Here is a 27,567-nt window from a genome sequence, read left to right as displayed (position 1 = left end):
TGTATAGCATATAATGCCTGCAAGGTCCCACGCCCTAAAGCTTGCCAGATTTTCCCACGCCCCATGCTCTAAAACTGATGCGATTTTCTTTCCTGCAACCAAGAGTTGCAGGAAAGAAAATTGCTTGATTCACCTATCAACACAGTGAGTGCTGAAGGAGGAATCCCTCCTGTGGATCTATTGTGTTTTCTCAAGGACACAGTGATTATTGCTAGCGCCTATAGACGCTGGCAATAACTGCATGACAAATCCAACAACTGGTTGTACCCAAGTCAACAATCAATTTGGGTGCAAACTGCCTAACCATAGATGGTTCGAATCTCAGCCGGTCCTTGCTGAATTGGCCGAGATTCAAACCATCTATGGGTTCCTCTAGCATTACCATATTTTTACCATTTACTGCTTATTGCCAACAATCTATTCAATGAATATCAGTAAAATCATCCCAGTGCCTATTTGAGACGGTTGTTCTGGAGCAAAAAAAATCTGACAGGTGTTCTTGCTTTCAATTCTATCCAAAACTAAAAAAAACCCCAAAAAACAAGTGTTTTGGTTGTGAATTTACTTTAACAGTAACTCCTTTAGTGTGCTAATGTAACCTTCCAGTTTAATGTTTATTGACTGTTTTCCCTTCCTACTAAACATGCAACACCCAATGAATGAACGCTAAAAAATTACTGTATATTATCCTTTATTACTATACAGAACACTAACCTTTGAGGACACGTTCCACTTACTGTAAAATATCTATTTACTTTGTCCTTCCCCTTCATGCCTGAATTACCAACCCCCTTCCCCATCCAATCCAAGTACATCCCAATATGCCACACCATGCTTTTTTTCACTCACAAAATTACAAAAAGCAAATGATATTCATCAAAAAAATATATTTGATAACAAGTGTATTCACATCGCCATCTGTCATCTGAATCTATTCTTTCTCCTCTGGGTCAACAGACACCAGATTACGCTAATCATCCAGATTCTTCATTCCTTCCTGTGCCCAAAATGTGCGCACGTTTGCCAGCCTGTGTAGAAGCTGGGATATTCACTCTATGTGTGCCCTTGCTATCTAGGCTTCTGACTAAATACATCCAAATGTTTTTGGTTTTCGGGGATTATAGGCTTACAGAAGCTGAAAAGAGGCTGCCTGGAGTCATATTTGTGAAGGAATATGTTTCTTCTTGCAAAAAACAGTTTATCTCAATTATCTTCCATCCTCATACATTCATTAACATTTTTAATGTTAAGGATTTATTTATTTATTACAGGTACTTATATAGCACCATCAATTTACGCAGCGCTTTACACATACATACACACACACTAAACATATATAGTGTACCTTCACATCAGTCCCTAACCCTCAAGGGGTGTACAATCTAACGTCCCTAACGTACATACATTCACACACATACTAGGGCTGATTTAGACAGGAACCAATTAACCTACCAGCATGTCTTTGGAGTGTGGGAGAAAACCCGAGTACCCAGAGGAAACCCATGCAAGCACAGGGAGAGCATGCAAACTCTAGGCAGGTGGTGCTGTGGTTGGGATTCAAACCAACAACCCTAGTACTGAATTGCTAACCATTTCGCCACTGTGCTGCCCAACACATTTCATATATAACAATGACATTAAAGCATGTACAAAGTTCAATAATTTGTGCTTATAATAAGATGACTATTGTTTTTACATTAAAAAGGTATTATATTGTTTTTTTCAAAGCTTTAGGCCTACTTTACACGAACGTACTACAGCGTACACCAGAGTAAGGGCAGTGTTTGCCTGCAAGGGGATGCATAGGTGTACCCATTCATGTCAATTAGGACGCCACAGTGGGTGTCCAGCCCCCAATGCACACTGCCTGCGTTCGGGGCATTGCACCCACACGGATGTCAGATTGGGAGCACTGGCTGTGTCCATGCAGCAGCTACATTCCAATTGACATGAATGGGACTGCCTGTACGGAGATGCAGGGAACACAAAAATGGCCCTTGAAGGGGTGTACACTGTACTACACCCATGTGAACGAGCCCTTATATGCTATATATCCAAGAGAGACTAGAATGATTTAAAGATCAACTGAAACTGCAGTTTAAATCCACAAATTACCTTCCAGGTGCAAAATGTGTTAATTTTATTTTGATATCAGTCACAACCCAACAGTAAAAGCCTGTCCCCTGCCAGCATGCTGCTGGGTATGACCCTTCCTCTCTGTATGGATGCAGTGGTCTCTCTGCAGAAGCCAGACACACCCCCTGCTGAGTCAGAGTTAAATCCTTCCAATCAGAAGGAAGCATAGGTTTTGCTGACTGAAGTGCTATAGCTCAGACTCAGAAGGGGGTGTGATGGGCCCCTGCAGATAGACTGCTGCTGTAAGTCTTTTGTATTGATGCACAGGGAATGTATTTAGCTCATTTAAAATTAAATTTCAATTATGCTTTAATTAGTTTCTTTAATATGAGTTAAAAATGTTAATGTGTGTTTCTAAAAACTTTTTATACATAGTCAATATTTACACACATACATGAAAGCAGACATAATTGCTCTTTACACATTATGTATTAATATGGCCATGAAATGATATATGTTCTGCTTCCTGATTTGCAGTGCTACACAATGACTGTGCTTTATTGCTCCTTCTCAATGCAAGTCTATAGGGATGATTTATTCAGGGCCGTCTTTAACAAAAGGGGCAGCTGCCCCAGGCCCAGTCGTTGTTGTGGGGCCCAAAGCAGCTAGCCCTTGAGCCCTTTGGGAGTGGGAAGACTTCCACTGACACCGAGCAGCAGCGGGCGCAGCATCCCCAACGGCGTGCCTCCCAGAGCATGGATTTTTCTAACCTTCTGGCTCTCGGCTCCAACAACTGGAGGACAGGCTGACCAGGGGCCTGGAGGGCAAGGACGGGCGGAGCGTAGATAGCCAGGGACCACAGAGCAGAGGAATGAGCAGATCACTCAGAATGAGAATGGACACAGCCTGCAGCTGTCAGGTACCAAGAAACACACACACCTACTGGGAGACAGGGACTGGGACATGGAGGCACAGGAGGAACTGCAGACAGGGCTAGGGGTCTCTCTCTCACACCCCTCTCCCCCCCACCTCTCTCTCACACCGTTCTCTCTCTCTCACCCCCACCCCCCCTCTCTCTCTCTCTCTCTCTCTCATAACCCTCTCCCCCCAACCCCTCTCTCACAACCCTCTCCCCCCAACCCCTCTCTCACAACCCTCTCCCCCCCACCTCTCTCTCTCACCATTCTCTCTCTCTCACCCCCCTCTCCTCAACTTCTCCCGCCACCTCTCTCTCACCACCCCTCTCTCTAATCCCCTCTCCCCCCTCCTCCTCCCCTCTCACTCCCCACCTCTCTCACCATTCTCCCCCCTCTCTCTCACCCCCCACCCCTCTCTCTCTCACACCCCTCTCCCCCCCTCACCCCCTCTCTCTCTTTCTCACCCACCTCTCTCTCTCACCCCCTGCTCCCTCTCACCCCCCCCCCTTTTCACACCCTCACTCACCCTTGCACCTCTCTCTCTCCCCCTCTGTCTCACCCCTCTTTCCCCCCATCTTCCTCATTCCTCCTCTCTCCCTCACCCCGCTTTCTCGATCTCTAATTCCCTCTCTCTCTCATCCCCCCCCCCTCTCCCATACAGGCAGGGGGAACTGAGTGGACAGTAACTGGCAGATGACAGCAAGTGAGTGTTGCTGATTCCATCCCCCCAAGCGCTACCACTGATCCCATCCCCCCTCCCCCAGCACTGCCACTCATCCCATTCCCCCCCCAAGCACTGACACTGATTCCATCAACCCCCCAGAATTGCCCCTAATCCCACCCTCCCCAGCTCTGCTACTCATCCCATCCCCCCAGCACTGCCACTCATCCCATTTACAACCCCAACATCACCATTGCCACTGAGCATAAGCTACCCCCCTAGCCTCAGCAACTAATGGGTGAGCGGTAATGATGTGCAGTAACTTCTAGCAACCAATCAGTGAGCAGTAATGAAATGAAGAATGAAGAATAAAGAAAATGTTTGCCCAGGGTCCAATCAATATTAAAGACGGCACTGAATTTATTAAAGAAAAATAGGCTGTTCATTAAGCTCTGGGGAAAGTTCTCCTGCAAAGCGAACAAGGTGTTCCATCATCTGATCATGTGAAAACAAATATGCAAAGTGAAATTTCACTTGCAAAGTGAATAGACTATAACCTGTATGGCTGATATCGCGACTCAACAATGGCTCTGAAATCAGGCTAAAGGCCCTTTCACAGCAGCTGTTAGGACTGGCCTTGCCCAGCGCAGTCCCAATGCTAGATAATTTGCCTTGTTTGCAATAGGCTCAGTACACACAACTCCAATGTAGTGGCATGCGCTGAGAAAAGATAAGGTATGCAATTCTTTTTTTTTTTTGCAGTGCAGCGCAATCTGCTGTATTGCATTCATCGCACCTTGTGACATCTTATTAAAATTAAGGGAAACAAAAAAAAAAAAAAAAGGCTGCCAAATGTTGCACTGTGTTTTTTAGTATCGTGGCCTTCCAGCAGCTGCATTCTAGGGAGGGCTGCAATTAAATCAAGCAGTTGAGATATACAGCATTTATATTGCCCCCACCCCCCAACTTAAGCTGCAAAAGCAGGCAGATGGAGATCTACACATGTCCCGCTGTTTGTCCTGCTGACCAAACGTAATCTGCTCAAGCGTATGGGGCTGCGCCACAACTGCCATATAATGCACGTGGTTGCAGTGCAGTATTTACAGGGTTAAAACAGGCAGCAAGGAGGTGGCATATCAGTGACACATTGCTGCAAGTGTAAACCTAGCCTTAATGTGGTTGTAAAGGTAAAAGTTTTTTTTTCCCTTAACAAATTCACTGCATTAAGGTAAAAAACCTTTTTAAGAGTAGCTCCATTGCAGCCGCCAAAATACTTACCCGAGCCGGATCTCGATCCAGCACCGTGCATGTCTGCAATAGCTCATCTCCCCTGTTCCACCATCTGGCTGAGACCAGTGAGCAGGGCTGTTGTTAGAAACCACGGGGACCTATACAGCCAACCTGACAGCCCCCCCCAAAAAAAAAGTTTACTATGCTTCAGTCAGTCACGAATGAACACAGTGAGTGATCAGTACCGATCACTCATTGTGTTCATTTAGGAATGAAAGGGGTTGGTAAATGTGACATGCACCGGTCCCTTCCCTCACTCTCCATCCTGAAGGATCCTAATGCGTGCTTGCAGCTGGAGAGGAGAGAAGCTGGCAGCACTGTAGGGGTGGGGGCACACAGGGGGGTCTGGGCAGTCGAGGGAAATGTATGGTGCACAGGGAGGGTGATGGGTGTGGCGGGAGGGCGATTACTGGAACCAATGCCCTGTATGGCTCTCTCTGCAGCAACTGAAAGCCAACAGGAGGGAGAGGAAGGCAGCTTTCAGCTGCTGCAGAGAGAGCCATACAGGGGATCAGTTCCACCCGCCATGCTGGTCACCCTCCCTGCCCACATCTGATTCACCAAGCAGCCTGGGCAGTCCCTGCTGGCCTGAACCCCCCTGCTGGCCTGGGCCCTGTACAGCAGGACTGGTGGTACCCCCTTATCCACATCCCTGCCAGTGAGAACCATTGGCCTCTGCTGCTGTCATACAAAACCTGTGAGCAGAGAGTGGGGAGCAGGGTTGCGCTGACCTCTGAATAGACGCAAATACCCCAGCTAGGGATCGGGCACGCACAAATGCCCCCATAGGAAGTGGCTTCCTATGGTAATCACTCAGTGGGGGAGGGGAAGCCAGGAGCTCTGGCAGGGAACCCCAGAAGAAGTGGATCACGGCCACTCTGTGCAAAACCATTGCACAGAGCAGGTAAGCAAAATATGCTTGTTATTTTAATAAAAAATAAGGCTTTACAATCACTTTAAGGCAACCATTGTAATAATAGTAATTTTACTTTTTTAACAACTTTTTGATTCTGTGTAAATATGATCAGATGGTCCTGTTTATTTTACACCTTAAAACCTGAGAAAATGATATCATATAAGATTTTTTTTTTTTTTTTTTTTTGCAGCGGCATCTTATCATGGAGACAAGCAGAGAATTACCTTGTGAAGGCAAAATGATAGTGTTGTTGTAAGGTCACACTTGTATGAATTGGAAAATAACCAGGGAACTGCAGAATACAATACATGGGAGCATGTCACTCAAATAGCTGCACTATTATCCCACTGAGATTACAAAGAATAAGGCTCAGCTCGTAGCAAAGGAACCGCATCCCTTACAATTAGGTCAGGGTAACATGAAATGTTACTACCGTTGGAGACCGATGATAGACGTTTGATAGTAATTGTGTTTAGGGAACTATTTTAAATCCGCAGACAGCAAAGGTATGAGCTGAAAAGCTGGTAGAATGAAATTCAGGGACAAATATTCAACGCCAGGAAAATGAAAAATCCTTTTTTTCTTTGCCTTTACTATGCTGTGTTAACACAAGGCATTTAAACACAAACTAGGAATTAAGGAACAGGTTAATAGCGCCACATAATTTCCTTTTATATATCTGTGCTATTATTCTAAGTGGCATGAATTCTGATATTGGTTGTAAAGCAAGAAACACAATAAAAAAAAACTAAAACATTTAACATTTGTGTTACCCAAGTTAAAAATAATTACCTTTAGACTTGATTTTGGCTCCATCTTTATTTGACATCATGTGTGTCATAGGTTCCGGGACAGTAGTCATGTTTTCTCTTCTGTAATGAAAAATATAGAGAAAGTTAAGACAGAGTGACCAGGTTCCAGAGCTCTCTACTGGCTCCAATACCCATAATTGGTGCCTACTTGTAAAGGAATAATTCACAGACACCAATCCTCACACAGTGATATTATCACATTTGATAATCATGTTAAATATTTTTAAAAAGCTGGCGATAAACACTAAAGCCTAAGGGTCACCATAGATTATGAGATTTTCTTTTCTGCAACCATGGAAAAGTATATTAGATAGAAAAGTATATCATATTTACTTGTTTTAAACTTCTTTACCTTTATTCAGTTACTTCCTGGTTTCCATGCCTAGGCAAATGATGTCATACATCCCAGGAGTCTTTAGGAGGGGAGGAGGGGTTTTCTCAGCTAAACACACCCGCCTGCCTGCATGCCTGAGCTAAGGGCATATGGATTTCAGGAAGTAAATGATACGAGAGTCATTTGTACTTATGCAAGATGGCCACACCATGGAGACATGGATGGATGGAGTTTGTTTTGAATATTAAAAATGAATTATATAATATTTTAAGTATTGAGAGGCAAATTATATAAAATAACATAACATGGCAATCAAAGGGTAAAACAAGCTCATGGCTCTTTTAAAATTACAGCTACAGGCTTGAGGCCCAAATCCTAAAATATTATTACATGATTTAATAAAATTGAACTCCAGGATTTAGCCTCTTTGTCTGCCTGCCCCCAGGTATTTTAAAAGAAAACCCATATAAATACCTTTTTTACGCAGTTTTGTAGCTGGTCCAGTGACATTTTTGGTAGTATGTTGTTCTTCCTCTGGCAGTGGTGGAATGGGAATTGGGGTCCAGAGTGGGCACATGACATGTGAGCACCACTCAGTACTGCCCAGCCTGCATGATAGTATGCCCCCTGGAGGCATGCTAAACTCCATTCACACTTGTGCAACTTGTCATATGACTTTGGACACTAAAGTAGAAAGACAAGTTTTTCTTTTGGGGTCCCCTGTCGGCACTCCAGGCTCCTCCTCTTCAGCAGGTGACCCTATGGAAAGCTGCTTTCAGGCTTGTGGGCTTGCTCCCATGCCACCCTGTCTGTGTCCACTGACACAAAGTGGGCGCCCTCCGCTGGCTCGGGGCAGCATTTGATTGACAGCAATGAGAGCCAATGCGGCTATCAGTCTACCCAGGGGAGGACGAAGACAGCGGCAAGAGCCACTGCTCTTGTGCACATCGCTGGATCGGATTGGGCTCAGGTAAGTATAAGGGGGGTTGGGGGGTATCCTGCAGCACAGAAGGTTTTTCACCTTGATGCATATAATGCATTAAGGTGAAAAACCTTAAGGCTTTAGAAACACTTTAAAGTTGCTGTGACTTCAAAGTAGTTCATGCACTACTTTGATATGACTTTTATGCAACCTGAGTTCCAAAGACTGCAATGCAAACCCTCAAAACTCGTATGAAATTTGCACACGAATGTTATGCATGCAACAGTTGTCCATTATCATTAATGAAAGCCAAAGTCATATACAAGGTAACCTGCCCCCCGAAACTATTCCAATCAGTAAATCACAGTGCAGGTTTATTTGGTATCATACGACTTTGGAGTCCGACAAGTGTGAATGGAACCTAAATTTCAGGCTGGGCTCCCAGGAAATGAGCCACATACATATACTCCAATGAGAGCATTAATATTATTATACAGGATTTATATAGCGCCAACAGTTTGCTCAGCGCTTTACAATATAACGGGAGACAATACAGCAACAATACAGTTCAATACAAGAGGGATAGGAGGGCCCTGCTCCTTGGAGCTTACAATCTAGGAGAACATCAAAACAGACAGCCAAGAGTCCAAGGTAATTTAGTAATAAAATTGATTGAATAAAGAAAGTGTGTTTTGGGGGCAAAACACTATCCCCCTTCACTGGTGATTAAGAATGTTGACTGTGCTTAAACAGACTCAGGTAAGCAGATACCAAATAAACCTACACTGTGATTTACTGATTGGAATAGTTTCAGGAGGTGCAGGTTACTTCACTGTTAGTGAATACAATTTTGCTTAAGGAGGATTGCCGATGGAGTGTGGAGAAGGTATGTAGAAATTGGATTTTTTATTTTTTTATTCATTTATTTTTACACAGGAGAGGGGGAACGTATGAGTTATTTTACTATTACCAGTTATTAACAATCAAAAATACATAAAACTCTTTATTGGAATAAAAGTGAGTAGTTGTAACATCCTTGAAAACCTGTATATGTTTTTGTTTGTTGCTTCTATTGTATATCCGGCAAATAGCCCTTTTTTGAATACATAGTACTTGCTTTCTGGAACACAATTATCTGAACTGGTTCACAAGGTTTCTCTCACAATGCGAAAGTTGGATTTAATGATGTCAATTCTACATACACAATTTTCTTTTGTTATGGAAGCTAAGGAAGTTCTCAAAAAAAAAATATTCTAATGATACAATGCCTATAAAAGGTACACTATATTGCCAAAAGATTTGGGACACCCTTTCAAATCATTGGATTCAGGTGATCCAATAACCTCCATGGCTACAGATATATAAAATCAAGCACCTAGGCAAGCAGACTGCTTCTAAAAACATTTGTGAAAGAATTGGTCGCTCTGAGGAGCTACTGTGATAGGTTGCCACCTGTGCAATAAGTCTGTCTGTGAAATTTCCTTGCTACTAAATATTCCACGGTCAACTGTTAGTGGTATTAAAACAAAGTGGTAGCAACTGGGAACAGCAACTCAGCCAGGGAGTGGTAGGCCACTTAAGATGACAGAACAGGGTCAGCACATGCTGAGGCGCACAGAAGTCGCTAACTGTCTGCAGAGTCAATAGCTAAAGACCTTCAAACTTTGTGTGGCCTTCAGATTAGCACAATAACAGTGTGTAGAGAGCTTCATGGAATGGGTCTCCATGGCCGAGCAGCTGCATCCAAGCCTTACATCACCAAGTGCAGAGCAAAGCGTTGGATGCAGTGGTGTTAAGCACACTGCCAATGGACTCTAGAGCAGTGGAGACGTGTTCTCTGGAGTGACAAATCAAGCTTTTCTGTCTGGCAAACTGATGGACGTGTTTGGGTTTGGCGATTGCCAGGAGAACGGTACCTGCCTGACTGCATTGTGCCAAGTGTAAAGTTTGGTGGAGGGGGGATTATGGTGTGGGGCTGTTTTTCAGGGAACTCTTAAGGCGTTAGCATACCAAGACATTTTGGACAATTTCATGCTCCCAACTTTGTGGGAACAGTTTGGGGATGGCCCCTTCTTGTTCCAACATGACTGCACACCAGTGCACAAAGCAAGGTTCAGGTCCATAAAGACATGGATGAGCGAGTATGGGGTGGAGGAACTTGACTGGTCTGCACACAGTCCAGACCTTAACCCGGTAGAACACCTTTATGATGCATTAAAGTGGAGACTGCAAGCCAGGCCTTCTCGTGCCTGACCTCACAAATGCACTTCTGGAAGAAAGGTCAAACATTCCCAAAGGCAAACTCCTAAACCTTGTGGACAGCCTTCCCAGAAGAGTTGAAGCTGTTGTAGCTGCAAAGGTTGGGCCAACTCAATATTGAACCCTACGGACTAAGACTGGGATGCCATTAAAGTTCATGCATGTGTAAAGGCAGGAGTCCCAATACTTTTGGCAATATAATATATATACCCAAATGATATGGAAGTTTTCATGTTTTATTGTCCAAGATCACTAAAGAACAGCATCTTTTTACAGCAATCAAAATAAATAAACTTCGGTATTTAATGTCAAAGTGAAAAAGGTTCTCTACAAAGTTATTCAAATGAATTGCCACAAAAAATTAAATATAAAATAACTGACAGCATATACATACTGTACAACCATTTAATATGACACACCTGACTCATCACTGTTGCAACCATTTCTTTTCCAAAATCACCTCATTAATCTATCTGAGATGGCCTGTGTATAGTTAATTTGAGTATAAATACGTGTATCTGGAAGGACAAAGTTTACTGCTTATCATGGCACGACTTATACCATAAAGTTAAAAGAATGCACAAAACATCTCTGTGAAAAGATGGTTAAAAAGCCAGGGGATAAACACACGAAATGTTCAAAGCCATTGAATATTCCTTGGCATTCAGTTAAATTAATCACTAAGAATTAGAAAAAGTATGAAAGAGGTGTAAATCTGCCAGAACAAGCATACAAGGAGACTAGTATAAAAAGGCCATCATGAGACTTATGTCCACTCTAAAGAAGATACAGAGCTCAGCTGCTGGGATTGGAGATACTACGTTGCCCAGGCACTTCACCATTTGCAATCTTTATTGGAGAATGACAAAGAAACCCATTGGTAGATGACATCCCTTCTACAATGAGTCCAGGGAGACTCTGAAGATAGCTGGCAAAGGTTTCATGGTAGGATGAGACCAAAATTGAGCCAAGGTCTGACTCTGGCAAATTAATTTCAATGAATAACAAGTATAAAATATAAAAAAATATAAGGTGGTGAATACTTTTTATAGGCACTGAAACATTTATAGGGTTGGCTACTATGAGGGGTAGTCAAAAAGTTTTCGCACTTTTTTCAACTCTATTAAGAATGTCAAAAACAGTGCGACAACTCTTGTACTAAACTGCAAGGTCAGCTGGGTTGTCAGACAGACCAGTCACATGACATTCTCAGACACGGCCAATTACTACTCCTCCCGCCTTTTTTACGGAAACCTCATCTTTTTAACCACTTCCATACCGGACACTTTTACCCCCTTCCTGCCCAGGCCAATTTGCAGGGTTCAGCGCTCTCACACTTTGAATGACAATTGCGCGGTCATACAACACTGTACCCAAACTAAAATTTTATCATTTTCTTCACACAACTAGAGCTTTCTTTTGGTGGTATTTAATCACCACTGGGGTTTTTATTTTTAGCTAAATTAACAAAAAAATACAGAAAAATAAAAACCAAAAAACGTTTTTCTTTGTTTCTGTTATAAAAGTTTGCAAATAGATAATTGTTCTTCATAAATTTAGGCCAAGATGTATTCTGCTACATTTCTTTAGTGAAAATAACTCAAATCAGTATTTATGATTTAGTCTGTAGGAAAGTTATAGAGTTCACAAACTATGGTATAGATCTGTAAATTGATCAGTCCTGAAGTACTGACAGCCAATCTAATTTCTTGAGGTCCAAGAATGTCAGAACAGTCCAGATATCCCCCAAATGGCCCCTTTTTGCAAAGTAGAAAGTCCGACGTATTTCATAACAGGCATGGCGAGTTTTTTGAAGTTGTAATTTTTTTGTCATTTTTTTTGGAAAATGATGAAATTAAAAAATGATTTTCACTATATTTTTTTTACATACTGTCACCAGTGCAGTACAGCGTTATCATATAACTGGCATGCGGTGATCAGGGACACTGACTGGTGACAGTATGAAAAAAAATATTGATAATTTTTTTTTATTTTTTTATGAAATTTTTTTTCTATTTTTTTTTCCATATTTCACTATGACCAAAGTATTATAATGTTACCATAGTAACATTGCACTACTTTGGGGAAGTGATCAGTATTTTTTTTTTTTTTTGTTTACACAATTTGCTTATAGCAAAGAATTATTTTGCTTTAAGCAAGCATTTAACTGGATGAAATTGATTCATTCAGGGTTTTTTTTTTGTGCTTAGCTGTGATTTGGCCACGGCTAATCACATGACACAGCTGGGCTGTGATTGGCCCAGCTTGTGCATGTGATCGCTGTGACCATTCACAGCTAGACACACTTGTATACAATGGATGGCATGAAAGGAAGCCATCCATTGTATACAACTGTCATGCGACCTGCTGTGATTGGTCACAGCACGTCACATGGCACTGGCAACAGGGCCGGTACACAGATCTGTCATCGCCGGCCATGTCCGAGGTACATGGCTGGTGACAGATTGCGCTGCATGGCCCTGCGGGCATGCGCGTTCTTGAAAGGATGCCATATGGCATCCACCCGGAGTGATGAGCTGTTCGCTTGGCCGCCATCTGGCTATAGGCCGGGCGGCAACTGGTTAAAGGCCAAATTCACTAAAACCTAATGTAGCTCCTAGGGATTGTAGCAGTGACCTCTCAACACTAATTTTCTCACAATGCAACACTGCTGTTAACACGACAAACAGAATATAGGTGCCACATGGTCAATCTACAGCAAAGCCATATATATCCTGAGATTTCAGTGGGAACCAAACTCTTCCATGTTAGGGCACACAAAGCTTGCTGAATGTGAACTAGCCCTATGTGTGCCAAACCTCAAATGTGGCTGATTTATGCCATTAATCTCAACTCGTAATTATACTGTTGGAAAAGTAATATTCTTCATCTATTACTAGTATCCTTCATCTATTATCTAGTAATATTCTTCATCCCTTACTGTGTCTCCATACAGTGACCTCAAAGCTACATCATAAACTCAGAGGAACTTTTTTGTTTTGCATAGAATAGGGAAAGGTTATAACTCCTGTTTTACTGGTATCCAGTGATTAGAGTGATTTACCCTTACTTTCTCTTCTGGGGACAACCTTTTACCAGACAGGAGGTGAGGGAAAACTTGCACCAGGGAAACAGTCAATAAAAAGCTGACAGAGCTTCAAATATATGTAATTACATTTTGGAGTCAAGTTCAATTCATAATTTGGCTGTAAATGTACTTTAAACACTGTAGTCAAATGGCAAAGGGCACATACCATGGGAGCAAGTTAAAAACGTTCATAAATGATGGAAAACCACTGCAGCTATAGTAAGTCACATAAATAAATCCAGGGAGTACTACACAGGCGCTGTGGAATGTGTAATGCTATAAAACACCTTGCTAGGAGGTGTACCTTTATTGAAAAGGATGGTGCGTAACAAAATGAAAAATAAAGCTCAAGCCTGTGACTTTAAAAAGCCTGGTTCCAGATGGACGGCCCGTCTGCTCAGAAGGGAGCTGTGGAGGAGAGGAGCGCCTGTCAAGCAGGGACCACGTGATCGCGGCATCCCGGGTGATGTCACCGCAATGTTCGGAAGATGGAGGGGAGGAACCCACACTATAGCCACAGGCTGGAAGTGAAGACCGGTTACCAGGACAACATGTTTCGCGCACATGCGCTTTATCAAGGGACTTGTGTTGTGGAAACGTCCATTGCATCACCAAACACACTTGGATGTGCACATCCAATTTTTGCAGCAAAGACAGTCCATTCAAACTGTCCATAAACAAAACTGCCTTGTGCAGAAATCACCAGCCCTTAGGCTCCTCTAGGGCTTCTAGATGTAAAAAGATGCAAAAAAAGACTGCAACAAGGTCTTTTGGCATTACAAAAGTTTTATTCTCTGTACATGCATTGCTACACTTCAAGCCCCAAACGTCTCCTTACGATGAACAAAGGCCTTGTTGCAATCACTTTTGTGGATCTTTTTGAAAGCCCTTTCAAATAAATGGGTTACCTCAATGTAACGTGTAATAAGTGTTTATTAACACAACATACATATAGGCCTTAAATGTATCTCACAGCATGCTGTTTGACTTGCTTCTGAATATGACAGCCATTACCCAAAATCTTATGGCAGAACTTACCGATGTAAACTAATCACTTAATCCTAGAATCCCAGCACCCAGCTACATTACAGAATCTTCATTACGGGCACATTTAGACTGAAGCTGGATGCTGGGATTTCAAACGAAAAGTGGATGTAGTCACAAGATTCTGAAGACCCCTGGATTATTTTTTATGTCTGCTTTGGTGGATGAAATGGTGATTTTTTTTTTATTTCTGTATTCTTTAATCGCAAGTTGGTAAAAAGGCAAAATAGTCCTAAGCGCCTCTTTACTAGTTAATTGGAGAAGTAGTAACTTACCTGCACCCATATTTCACATATTCCCCCATCCACAATGCCCACATAAACTCAGTTTGTGCGCACACCCAAAACCTGTCAGTACCAAGCCCTTTTAAAGGCCCCCTTGAAGCGCTCATGTAGTACTGAATGACATATCAGCTGGTATTAGCAAGGCAGGGTCTGCATGGCTGTAGCCAACCAGCACTAGGAATGCCAGCCTGTACGGGATTGTGTGCTACTCCGGTGGACCCTTTGGGGGTTGATTTACTGAAACAGAAGGGTGCAAATTCTGGTACAGCCATGCATGGTAGCCAATCAGCTTCTAACTTCAGCTTGTTCAATTAAGCTTTGACCAAAAAATTAAAATTGATTGGTTACTATGCAGAGCTGCACCTAATTTTGCACCCTCTGATTTTAGTAAATCAACTCCTCTGTCACTGGTGGTAGCAATGGACTCCCTTGAGGTGTAGAGTCTGTGGGATAGATTTACTAAAAGCGGTGCACTCAGAAGCTATTAATTGTAGCCAATCAGCTTCTAATTTCAGCTTGTTCAATTAAGCTTTGACAATAAAACCTGGAAGCTGATTGGTTTCTGTGCAGAGCCACACCACATGCAATTTAAGTAAATAACCCCCTTAGTTTCCAGTTTTCAAGGCAGAAACCCAAGAAATTTTGTATCACTGTCAGATGGTCAAGGCCGTTAAGAGTACCCCACTAGTGACAATTGGCAAACAACAAATTTGAAGTGCCAAATAAACAAATACAGGCTGATACATTGGTAAACACATTTATTAATTTAACTGTAAAAGTGAGCAGACAGACCAAAGTGCCAGTTTCCTAGCTGATCAGTTAATGCACAGTAGGAACCTACTGGGGATTCAGCATTTCCAATACATTCTCGTAGAAAGAAGAAGAAGAAAGCGTGCTACCGTATACATACTGAATTGACCACATAATTGTTGCGGCTGGTGTTGACTGGCTCATGCTTCAAATGGATTTTTCATTCCCATACAAGCCTATGGGGATGCAAAACCAGCTTAATGAAGGTCAGAAGGAGGTAAGCTGGAGGTCATGTGCACCTGACAGTGAATTTGGCGCGATCTCAGAAGCATGTCAAAACTGATGCTGTCAACACAAGCCCAAAAGCCTGAAAACAAAGGTCCTTATGCAATGTCATAAAAAATGTTTACTAAAAAGTAGAAATAATCTTAAAGTGTTAATGGAGGCAAACTAAACATCTGAAATATTTGTGACCTCAAAAAAAGGCAATTCTGTCAGCCAGAATTCTAATCCTGAAACCATGCAGAGTCCTTACCATTTTGCAGTCTGGATTTGGCTTTGGGACTGGATAGTTATGATTTATTGATGGTGGTATGCCTGTGCTCTCTTCTCCAATCAGCAAGCTCCACTTGTTACATTTACAGCACTGCCCAATGCATTCTGACAAGCTTACAGTGCTGCCCCCCTCTCTCCCAGACTGAATTTGGAAGTAGAGGGGATCACAGGAGACTAGTAAATTTTTTAATGAATAAAAGCTTGGAATAAATTGGGGGGTCCTTTATGCTTGCATTCACATCACTTTAACTCTGCTCAGCTGATCACTGCTGATTTAGGTACAACAGAATTCTAACACAAAGAAATAAACCAGCTATTTAACAGATGAGCTCCTATTTATGAAATTGATCTGTAAAGTTCCTATGAATTGAAAGCCTATATGGAAAAAGTACAGGCTCTTGCCAGCCTTTGATCTAGATTCATGCATATGAAGTAGGGACTGAGATTGCTTACAAACGTCTTTCTTATTGTCCACAGAGCCATCTCTATTCACTTTGACAGACAGAAATGATTTTGATCTTTTGTGTCCAGCCTGTGTGTTATTTGGCATATAGTAAATGCTTGGACTAGCAAAAAATATTTATCTATACAGTCCTCCATCTCTATTCTACTTTAGAGTAACAATACTGAAATGTAATGAACTGGTCTACATTATTATATAGAAGATATACAGCGTTACCAGCTACTTGGGGAAAATAACAGAGAGACTGCAATTCAAAATTTGTTTGATCTGATCATGTTACAGCTGCACATACTAAAAGGTATTAGACATTTTCATAGATAAGTGCATTTGCTGTGTAACTACTTAAACTTAGACAAATCACCCTATCTTGGGATATACCATATTGGAGTAGTTAGACATTTATTAGTCAAACACTTGGACAAATTAACAAAAGGGCTTGTAGCACTCTCTCAGGTTCACATATCTGGACCAGTAAAAAAGAAAAAAAAAAAAAAAAGGAAGAAGACTCCTTCAAAAGATAAATGATAATACTCCCCTGTCCAACCATCCGTTCATGGATACTTCACTCTCTGAGAGCTAGGTCTCCGGCATAATCTTCAGAAGCCAACATCTTTGGAAGCATCCCTTGCTGTACAACCTGGTTCTATCCAAACACCCCTACTTCATTACAGGGCACAGTAGGGACACAAGAGGACCAGGAATCCAGCACATCCAGTCGTGTGTGACATGTTAAAAATTCTTTGGCAGCTATAGCTCTAAAGAGAGTTCATCTTTTCTCTCTATGTTGTAACAAAGGAGGACCCTCCACAGTTAGGGTACTGTAACATATAATAACAGTTTCACTAGTGATTGATGCATTGCACCCCATATGCTGCCATTCAGGTTTTGCTAATGTCAACTATGTTACCTCTGACTGGTCCTTTAATACTATAGCTGTAGTGTAAAGTAGTAATGGCTAGGCACCGTTGTCATCATCGTCAAGTAAAACAGTAGCAATGTCTAGGTCAGCGTTTCTGAACTTGTTTGCAGTCAAGACACTCTATAAAATCAAGACAATCTCGAGGCACCCCATTCTAAGATGTACAAAAAATCTAAACTAGTAGTTTTACATAATGTAGCAACATCCACACACATAGGACACCCAATGTTAGAAGTAATTTATTTTGCACACTGATACAGACTAATATTTCAATGTTTCTCTTCTCCCTCACTCAGTGCTACATAGTCTAGTTGGGAAAAAAAAAAAAAAAAAAAACAAGTCCATTTTGTTCAACCAATAAAAAGAAAAAAAAAAAATCACGTAATCCTTTATACACAGTCCTATACCCACAGTTGATCCAGAGGAAGGCAAAAGAAAAAAACAAAAAAAACAGCAAAGAACCAACTAATTTGCTCCAGCAGGGGAAAAAAGAAAAAAATCCTTCCTGATCCTCCAAGATGCAGTTGGATATTCCCTGGATTATTATTATTATACAGTATTTATATAGCGCCAATAGTTCACTCAGCGCTGTACATTACAAAGGGGGACAGAACATGTGACAGAACAATAACAATACAATGCAAAACATGAGGGGATCGAGGGCCCTGCTCTTTCGAGCTTACAATCTAGGAGGGAGGGGATAGTGGCACAAGAGGAGAAAGCTGTGGGGGATGGAGTGGTAGGAAGAGTGAAGGAGGTCGGCAAGTTAGCAGGGGGTGGGGTAGGCTTCCCTGAAGAGGTGGGGTTTCAGGGTGCGCCTAAAGGAGAGGAGAGTAGGTGATAATCTGATGGGTTGGGGCAGGGAGTTCCAGAGGATGGGTGACACCCTGGAGAAGTCCTGGAGGCGGGCATGGGAGGAGGAGACCAGGGAACTAGAGAGAAGGAGGTCTTGTGAGGAGCGGAGTGTGCGTGCTGGGTGGTACTTGGATATTAGGTCAGTGATGTAATTTGGGGCAGTATGGTGGACAGCTTTGTACATCAGTGTTAGGATTTTGAATTTGATCCGTTGCGCAATCGGAAGCCAGTGGAGGGATTGGCAGAGGCAACGGAGCGGTTGGAAAGGTGAATGAGTCTGGCAGCCTTATTCAGGATTGACTGAAGCGGGGATAGCCAGCGGCGAGGCAGGCCAGTAAGGAGGGAGTTGCAGTAGTCGAGTCATGATATGATGAGGGAGTGGATGAGCTGTTTAGTGGTTTCTGGGGTTAGAAACGTGTGTATTTTGGTGATGTTGCGGAGGTGGAGTCTGCACGAGTTTGTTAAAGATTGGACTTGGGGCTGGAAGGATAGGTTGGAGTCCAGAATGACACCAAGTACTCTGGCCTGCGGGGCGGGTTTGATGGTGGCGTTGTTGGACATGATGGAGAAGTCAATGGGGGGTGGGGTCCAGGCTGGGGGGAAGACAAGAAACTCTGTTTTGGAGAGGTTCAGTTTAAGGAAGTGGAGCGACATCCAGTCTATGTCGCTCAGTAGGTGTGTGATTCGGGCGGAGACTGAGGGGGTGAGGTGGGGGGGTTGAGAGTTAGATTTGTGTGTCATCGGCATATAGGTGGTAGTTGAAGCCGTGAGAGTGTATGAGTTGGCCAATGGAGGAGGTGTAGATGGAGAAGAGAAGGGGCCCGAGGACGGAAACTTGAGGGACCCCAACAGAGAGGGGGAGCGAGGGGCAGGTGGTAACGTTATAGGTAACGCTGAAAGAGCGTTGTGACAGGTAGGATGAGAGCCAGGAGAGAGCAGAATCTCTGAGGCTGAGGGAGTGTAGTTGGAAGAACTTTACTTATAAATGTTAGTATCCAGTTATATTATGTGCATTTAGGAAAGAATACAGGCCTTTTTTAAAGCAATCTACTGAGCTGGCCAGAACCACATTTTAACAGCTCTTACTGTGAAGAAACCTTCTCGTATTTGGAGATTAAATCTCTTTTCCTCAAGATGTAAAGAGTGCCCCCTTGTCTTCTGTGATGACCTTAAAGTAAATAACTCTCCACCAAGTTCACTATATGGACCACTTATGTATTTATACATGTTGACCCAGAGAGGGTCAGGAGATGGGCAAACAAGGATGTTGTACAAGAGCTAATTTTGGCAGGTTCACTCTGAGCACATGTGACAAACGTGAAAGGGTCTGGAGAAGCCGTGGAGAATGTTATGCTGCCTGTAACATCATACCGCGTTTTTGCCCAACGCGGTAAATCAGCGTTTTTGGACTTTGACCAAAAACCCCGTTTTTTTGGCTGGAAAAAAAACTTATGGACTAGTGGGTTTATAGAGGAGTTTTTTTAGCTGTAAAAACGCCTTAACGCTGAAAAACATGGTAAATCAGCGTTTTTGGACTTTTGTTTTACCAAAAAAGGCATTTTTTGGGGCAAAAAAGCTCTAAAAACGCTAAATAGCGCACAAAAAGCCACAAAATGTTGCTAATATAAAAACGCTAAAAACAGCTGAAATACTCACGTTTTTAATGCAAAATTTTCTAGGGTGTCACCACTGTAATGCCTAAATGCGTGAGTTGCAATTTGTGTTACCAAGCAATTGAACAGGTGTACCTAATAAAGTGGCTGGTGTATATGAAGCACTGTTAAAAAAACAAATAACAGTTATCTTTGTAGCAGCCCTCACTACTACAGTGATCTCCACGGTCTTCCTGGTCCTGTACTGAGCAGCTGCCCTGCTGTTTAGTAAACTGATAATTATTAATATAACACAAATAATTCTGCGCTAAATGTCTAATATTCAGAGAGAATAAAGCAGCTGACATAAAATTGCTGGTAACAATAAAAATAAATGACTATACAAAATGTAGCGCTTAATCTCTCATAATTGGCATAGATGAAAGAAAATCCTAAAAAGAAAAAAAGTCCTTAAAGTGATGGTAAAGTCCTTCATATTTCACATTGTGGGAAAAGGTGATACATGTCACAGAAAGAAATAGTCCAAACTGATTATTATGCTGAACCTCTAACTTTAATACTTTCTGAGTCATTTACTGAAAACAAGCATGCAGCACATAAAGTCAGACAGAAGTCACAACTCAGCACACAAAAAGAAGCCACTGCCTCAGGGACAGCAGGGAAATTGCATTTTTTTGGAGCAAAGGCAACAAAGCAGTAACCATGCGTTTCTCAAAATAAGTTCACATAATCATTGCCATATTTGCTTTAAAAAGCAAACAATCAATTACAATTTGAACTTTAGCATGCTTTAGGTGTTCTCTTTGCCAAAGATCCATAAAACCTGGATCATCAAAGAACTGAGCTGTGTTAATTTGCAGAAACATCCACCAAATTTTGTGTAGTTTTGTAAAATTATTTATTGCTTCCCGTTTCCCACACCCTTAAAAAACCTTTACTTCAAAAAGGTAAACTCTTTGGCAGAAAATGACAATGATAGGTAAAAAAAAGTCCTCCACAGGAACAGTAAAATTTCATCCTAGCTAAAAGCATGGTGGTGGGCACAACATGGCTTTGGGCCTGGACACCCTGAGGTCATAGCAGGAAAAATAAATTCAAAATTGTGGTAAAACATTTAATGGGAGTGGTCAGTAGTCTAAGGCTTAAACTGATAATAAACTCTTACATAAGCCTACTGAAGTGACTAGTCTCAGGTGATACACAATTATGAATTAAATCCTCCTATATAAGTTGTACTTGGTTATCTGCAAAAATCTTCCTTCTACAAATTTCCAAATTACACAGTTTAGATGTGTCAAGGTCCTACCTTTTCCCAGAAGTTATGTTACTCCATGTGCTGGCATCCATCTTGGATTTCTGCTGAGCATGGTGGGAATCTTTTATGCCTTCAGGTCTCTGAGGTCCATCCCCCAGAGGGGTGTGGCTGAGTACATATAAGCCTGTGATCCGCACATGCTCTTTGCACTTGTGTCTTTGTCTTGCTACAGCTCTGTGTATACGCTCGTGACTCTTCTGGTATCTGACTCGGCTTGTGACTAAGACCATTCTCTGTGTTTTCCTTCGATCTGACCTTCCGTTGCTGAACCTTGCCCGTGACCTGTGATTCTCTGTCTACTGTTCTGTACCGTTTTGTCCCGTTGTTGTCGACCCGGCTTGCCTGACTACGCTATTGTCATTCTCACCAACTACACGCCATTGGCGGCGGCCATTACCGCAGCCGGGGTGTCTCGGGGGCCGCGACCTGGTTCCTGGCTGCGTCAAGTCCATCCCCACCATCAGGGGCCCTGGTGAAGGGCAGCCTGGGACTTAGACTCCGCGCCCTGAGGGACTTCGGTCTGTTGGTGGTGGTTGTCGTCAGCCAGTGCGTTACCCTGCCACTAGGCCTACCTGTCCGTTCCACAGCCCTGCCCTGACATGATGGTATTTCTCAGCTTCCAAAAGGCTGGGGACCTGAGCAGAAGGAATGGACACACACCCCTCTACTCGTCTTTTAGGGGAACATGCACATCTGAAGCTGTCAACCACCTTCTGTGTGATGGGGAGGGAGGAGGGGTTGGACAGTCTTCAAGAATTGTACACAATAGATGAGGATATGCTTTGTTCATTTATCATTTCATAGGTTTACAATCTGAAGCTTTAAATCTAATGAATTATAGCAAACTACAAAGGTAAATTGAACAAATATATAGTAATTAAAACGTCCTCATAACAGCGCTCAGTTAAATTAATTTGACCCTAAGGAACAAAGGATCATAAATAAATCAATAATACATATAAAAGAAAGAACACATATAAAAGAAAAGAAATAAAGAAACTTCCACCAAAGTGTGCAAAATGTAAAATAAAGTTCTGTTACACTTAATATGTTTATATTTTGTCAGGATTTCACTTTCTCCATTATCCAAAGCGCGGGGATATAGGCTGTTTTGTAGCTTATACATATATACAAAGGTAAATTGCATATTTGTGAACTGCTTTATCTACCAAAAAATGTACAACTCCATTGAAGTCGTGATTTAAACAAACACTTCTGGCAGATGGTGCAGATAAGTCCTGCACACCCTGGGACTTGTCTGGACATTATGCTCTAGATGACCAAAGGCAGCCTGGTCATGGACCTGCCTCAGGCTTTGTGTACAATAAAGAAGCAGCAGCTCACTGAAGAGATCATCAAGACTTCTCAGAAAACTAAGCGTCAAATGCATGGCATTGTGCTATCCCTCCATGTGACGGACCGCCTGGCACCAAAGACCTGGATGCTTCTGTCAGAGTACTGTTTCCTTACCGCTGAGACACAGGACCAAGGTATTATAGCTGGGTATTGTACCCAAGGACTAGATGACATTAGCTTAGGTGCAACTGGAACTCTTTATTGAACAGAAATACAGGTTTTTATACACTTCAGCAAAAGGGGCAGTCCAAACATGAACAATAAAACAAATATTACACATTGGGATACTGATTAGGTAAGAGCTTGATCACATTATCCTAAACACTGCAAACAGTATACGGCACAACCAACAGCTAACAGGGATCTAGTTAACACTAAGCTAATCAACAGCCAGGCACCCAGACAAGCCAGGGAGTCCACCTCAGACAGTCCAGCAACAAGCCCACACCCCTGGATATACAAAGTGCATTACACATGCTGTCTTTCAGGTGTTTGCCTTTCACTTGTATACTCTGTCCACTAGAAAAGTCATCACAAGTCAAAACTCATACAATATTCCAACAGTCTGAAAAAGTGAAATTAATTTATCTTCATAGATTTCTTGAGGGAGATTGGGGATAAATATTTCTGTCCCAAGTTGAGGAGCTTCTCCAACCCAGTCTGCAAGAGGGCCCCATATTTCCTCTAACCATTAACCTGAAAAAGGTAATATTACACCTTTCCATCCACTTCAGAAGGGAAGCTGTATTGTCTTTACTCAGAGAATTAAGCCAAGCCTGGCTCTCAGCGTTCATCATATTGTCTATCATTAGAGAATGATCTGTTCTCTTCATGGACCATAATTTGTGGGTAGGCGGCTAGCCCCTAGTCCCTCCAAAAGCCTCTGCCCCGGTTGGGTCTGTCACACTCCATTTACCAGCTTGAAGTAGAACTAAAGGCAAAACTTTTCATTTTCAATAAAGTATGGGAGGGTTATAACCTCTGTTAGGTTTTTTCCCATTTGCATCCCATTAACTACTTGCCGACCGCAGATAGCCGATTGACGGCTGCACTGCGCGCACCCGACGATCTCCGTGAATGCTGTGTCCTATGGACGTGGTAAAAGGCCAATCACAGCGGCCTTTTACCACGTGATCAGCAGTGTCCAATGACACGGTGATCTCCGGGAAATGCAAATGCCGGTTCTCGGCTGCACTTTCCTCACGCTGTCAGATCGTGAGGAAAGTACTGCCGAAAACCGGCAGTTGTCAGAGCGGGGATCGGCACCGATCATCAGGGTCACTGATCATCAGTGCCCTGATGATCGGTGCCCAGCAGTGCCACACACAAGTTCCGCCCACCTGTGCCCAGCAGTGCGCCCACCTGTGCCCAGCAATGCACCCACCTGTGCCACCCAGAAGTGCCACCTACCTGTGCCCAGTAGTGCCACCCACCTGTGCCCACCAGTGCCACCCACCTGTGCCCACCAGTGCCACCCACCAGTGCCCATCAGTGCAGCCCAGCAGTGCTGCCAGTCAGTGCCACCAGTCAGTGCCCAGCAGTTGTGCCAGTCAGTGCCCAGCAGTGATGTCAGTCAGTGCCACCAATCAGTGCCACCTATCCGTGACACCTCATTAGTGCTGCCTATCAGTGCCGCCTATCCGTGCCACCTCATTAGTGCCGCCTATCAGTGCCGCCTATCAGTGCCCTTCAGTGCTGCCTCATCAACGCACATCAGCGAAGAAAAATTACCTGTTTGAAAAATTTTATAATAGAAACAAAGAAACTTTTTTTTTTTCAAATTTTTTTGCAATTTTTTGCTTATAGCACAAAAAGTAAAGTGCCCAGCAGCGATTAAATACGACCAAAAGAAAGCTCTATTTGTGAGAATAAAATGATAAAAATTTCATATGGGTACAATCTTGCATGACCGCGCAATTGTCAATCAAAGTGCGACAGCGCTTAAAATTGGCCTGGTAAATAAGGGGGTATAAGTGCCCGGTAGGCAAGTGGTTAAGGAGATTTCCCTTCACTTCCTGTCCTAAAGCTATAGCAGGAAGTGAGGAAATCCCTTCAAGTAAGGGAATCCTTTTCTGTCACCAGAACTAGTGTCCCCTTTGGAAGATTTCCTGTTCTGGTGACAACTCATTATTTAGGATTTTCTGTCACTCTCACAATCTGTAAACAGGACTAATAGTGAATCTCCCTAATAGGGGCACAGACCGCATTAAAAACTTGACAGGTGCTCTAACCCCTCTTCCCTCTATACAAAACTGGAAAAAAAGTTTTGTGTACAGGCAATTACAGGATGCTGAATTGACGACAATCAGCCATATGCAGAAATACACTGCATCATGATTTTTAATGAATCCATGCCTGGCTTTTTTTTAATCTGTTTGTAGTTTAACCCCTTCAGATCTGGGGGTTATTTAAGCTGTTGCATGATGTTGTTTATTGGAGAATCTATGGGCAGCACAGTGACTAAATGGTTAGCACTTCCGCCTAACAGTACTAGGGTCATTGGCTTGAATCCCAGCCACGGCACCACCTGCCTGGAGTTTGCATGTTCTCCCTGTGCCTGCATGGGTTTCCTTCAGGTACTCTGGTTTTTTCCCACACTCCAAAGACATGCTGGTAGGTTAATTGGATCCTAAATTAGCCGTAGTATGTGTATGTATGAATGTAAGTTAGGGACCCTAGATTGTATGCCCCTTGAGGGTTAGGGACAGATGTGAATGAACAATATATATATGTACAGCGCTGCGTAAATTTACGGAGCTATATAAGTGCCTGAAATGTAAAAAATATATATATAAATCTTATTTATTTAACAAGTTTGTCAAACTAAATTTTCTTTTGGTACCTTTTATGAGGTCAATTTTTTATAAACGTATCCTCTAAGTGATTCAGTAGCGCAAAATAGGAGTACATCGGATATGATGAAACGCGTCAGGTTGGCAAACGGAAGTGACATGATCGGAACCGGAAGTAACAAGATTGGTGCCATTTTGTGGAACTCGGTGGTGGTGAGAGAACTGCAGTGATTTCCATAGTTCACTTAGCTGGTTACCTTATCTGCAACATAATTGGGCTTGATAACCATTTCTAGCTTGTAAGTAGCTGTCTATTTGAGGCAATAAAGGAGCTGCTTTATACTGCACCATTGGGGTTCCTTTGTTTTTTGTCTTTTACATGATGATCACACAAGAGAAGGGAAGGTGGTTGCTTACTATTCATCAGCACCTGTATACCAATCATATATCCATATCTATGCTATGTCATTGGGATATCCTAGAATAAGAGATATTGTGGTGAATTGGAGGAGGTGTTTGTCATGCAGTAAGTCAGTTGATGGTCTTGTGGATAACATCTCTTAAACGATTAAGCCAACCATGAGAATGGGAGACACATCCATGTGGTGAGTGCACACCCAAGAGGGGGACACTATATATTTTACTCACGTGGTGATTTTACTTGAAGAATATGAATCATCTTGGGATGACTTTTGGACTTTTTTTCACTTTGAAATTTATGTTTATGATATTTTGCACTACTGAATCACTTAGAGGATACATTGTTTATATTAAATATTTTAGAGGTGGCAGAAATAGATTATCATATTTCATTTATTTAAATATTTTATCACGCATTTTAGCGCAGTTTTTTTGGTTATTGCTTATATGCTATGTATTCAATTTTTTTTAAAGGCTAGGTTGACCTTCAAGTAAAAAATAATAAATGCACATATTTTTTCAGAAAAAGAAAATGTGCATTTATTATTTTTTTTCACAGGAGCATGCAAAGCATTGCACCGGTGATCAGGGGATGGAGGGTGCAAAGTCAGGCACCTGCCAACTCTTCCTCCAGCTCTCTGCCCTTACCTCTGAACAGGCTTTCAGTTGAAGAGCTGGACAAAGTGTCAATAGACTACAGGCGCGTTGATTACCTCATTGTGCTTTGAGAACTATAATGCAGTCTGCTGTGGTGAATGACTGACACGGCTATGCGGGTGGGGACACTTTTTGCAATGTGTGAAACTAATACTTCAACTCCGGACACTTTCACCCAATTCCTGTGCAGGCCAATTTTCAGCTTTCAGTGCTATCACACTTTGAATCACAATTGCTCGGTCATGCAACACTGTACCCAATTTTTTAGCATTTTTTGAGACAGATAAAACTTTATTTTGGTGGTATTTATTCACCACTGGGATTTTTATTTTTTGCTATATAAATGAAAAAGTCCAAACATTTAAAAAAAAGTATTTTTCTTATACAATTTTGCAAATAAATAATATTTCTTCATAAATCTTGACCAAAATGTATTCAGCTATCTTTTTAGTAAAAAAAATAACCCAAATTAGTTTATAACCAAAAATTATAATTTTTTTAAAAAAGTGTTATTTTTTTTAAATAATATTATTATTTTTTTTTTTAACATACTGTACTGCTGTCACCCTAGCAGTACAGTGTCACCATGGTGACACTATACTACTTGCGGGGGGTGATGAAGATTTTTTTCTTACACTGATTGCTTTTACCCATAAAGGCTGCAAAAGCAATCATTTCTCCTTCTCTCTGGCTGCATTCTTGCAACCAATGAGAAATACTGTGAGAGCTGTGATTGGTCACAGCTTGCCACATGGTACAAGGCTGTTGTGAAATGCCTTGTACCATGTGACCTCTGTGATCATTCACAGATTTCACTAGTAGTAAGAAATGATGTTAGTAAGTGACATATTGCTTATTCATGTGATCACTGATTGGCCAATCAGTGATCACATGATCGGGACTTCACACAGAGGTCCCGTACAGCGATTGGTGTTCCGGAGCACACAGCGGGCACTGGATCACGGCGCCGCGCACTCCCAGGGAGCGCACACAGGCAATGGATGCGGGAGGACGTTTATAAACGGCCACCCAATCCTGCACTGCTCCTGTCCGGCTGTTAATGCATATGGGCCAGACGGGAAGTGGTTAAATCACTTTGGGCTTTCATTCAGTGCAATTTTGATTCCTCTCATATAGTTGTGGTTCAGGTATTTTCTGGTATCCCCGTCCGACCATACTTACTGTTGTTGGGATTGTGCCTGCAATTTGTTACTTTGTGTGCACATTTCAGGGGCTGTTTGTGGTAGCCCTGCAAGGGGTCATCTTGTT

General features: G+C 42.3%; 1 protein-coding gene across 3 annotated transcripts in view; it reads right to left on the bottom strand.

The window, feature by feature from the left end:
• KIZ (kizuna centrosomal protein) overlaps positions 1–27,567 on the bottom strand; it is a 257,345-nt gene that overhangs the window by 3,536 nt on the left and 226,242 nt on the right. For all 3 annotated transcript variants that reach the window (XM_089686530.1, XM_089686531.1, XM_089686533.1), the window contains one exon: positions 6,653–6,732. In XM_089686530.1, coding sequence (XP_089542656.1) covers positions 6,653–6,732 — 80 coding nt within the window. The remainder of the gene's footprint in view (positions 1–6,652; positions 6,733–27,567) is intronic.

Source organism: Staurois parvus, unplaced genomic scaffold (genome assembly GCF_062004578.1).
Source record: "Staurois parvus isolate SC_StPar_1 unplaced genomic scaffold, SC_StPar_1.0 ptg000401l, whole genome shotgun sequence".
NCBI classification, from domain to species: Eukaryota; Metazoa; Chordata; class Amphibia; order Anura; family Ranidae; genus Staurois; species Staurois parvus.
The sequence above is the reverse complement of the archived record's forward strand: the minus strand, read 5'-3'. Positions and strand labels throughout refer to the sequence as shown.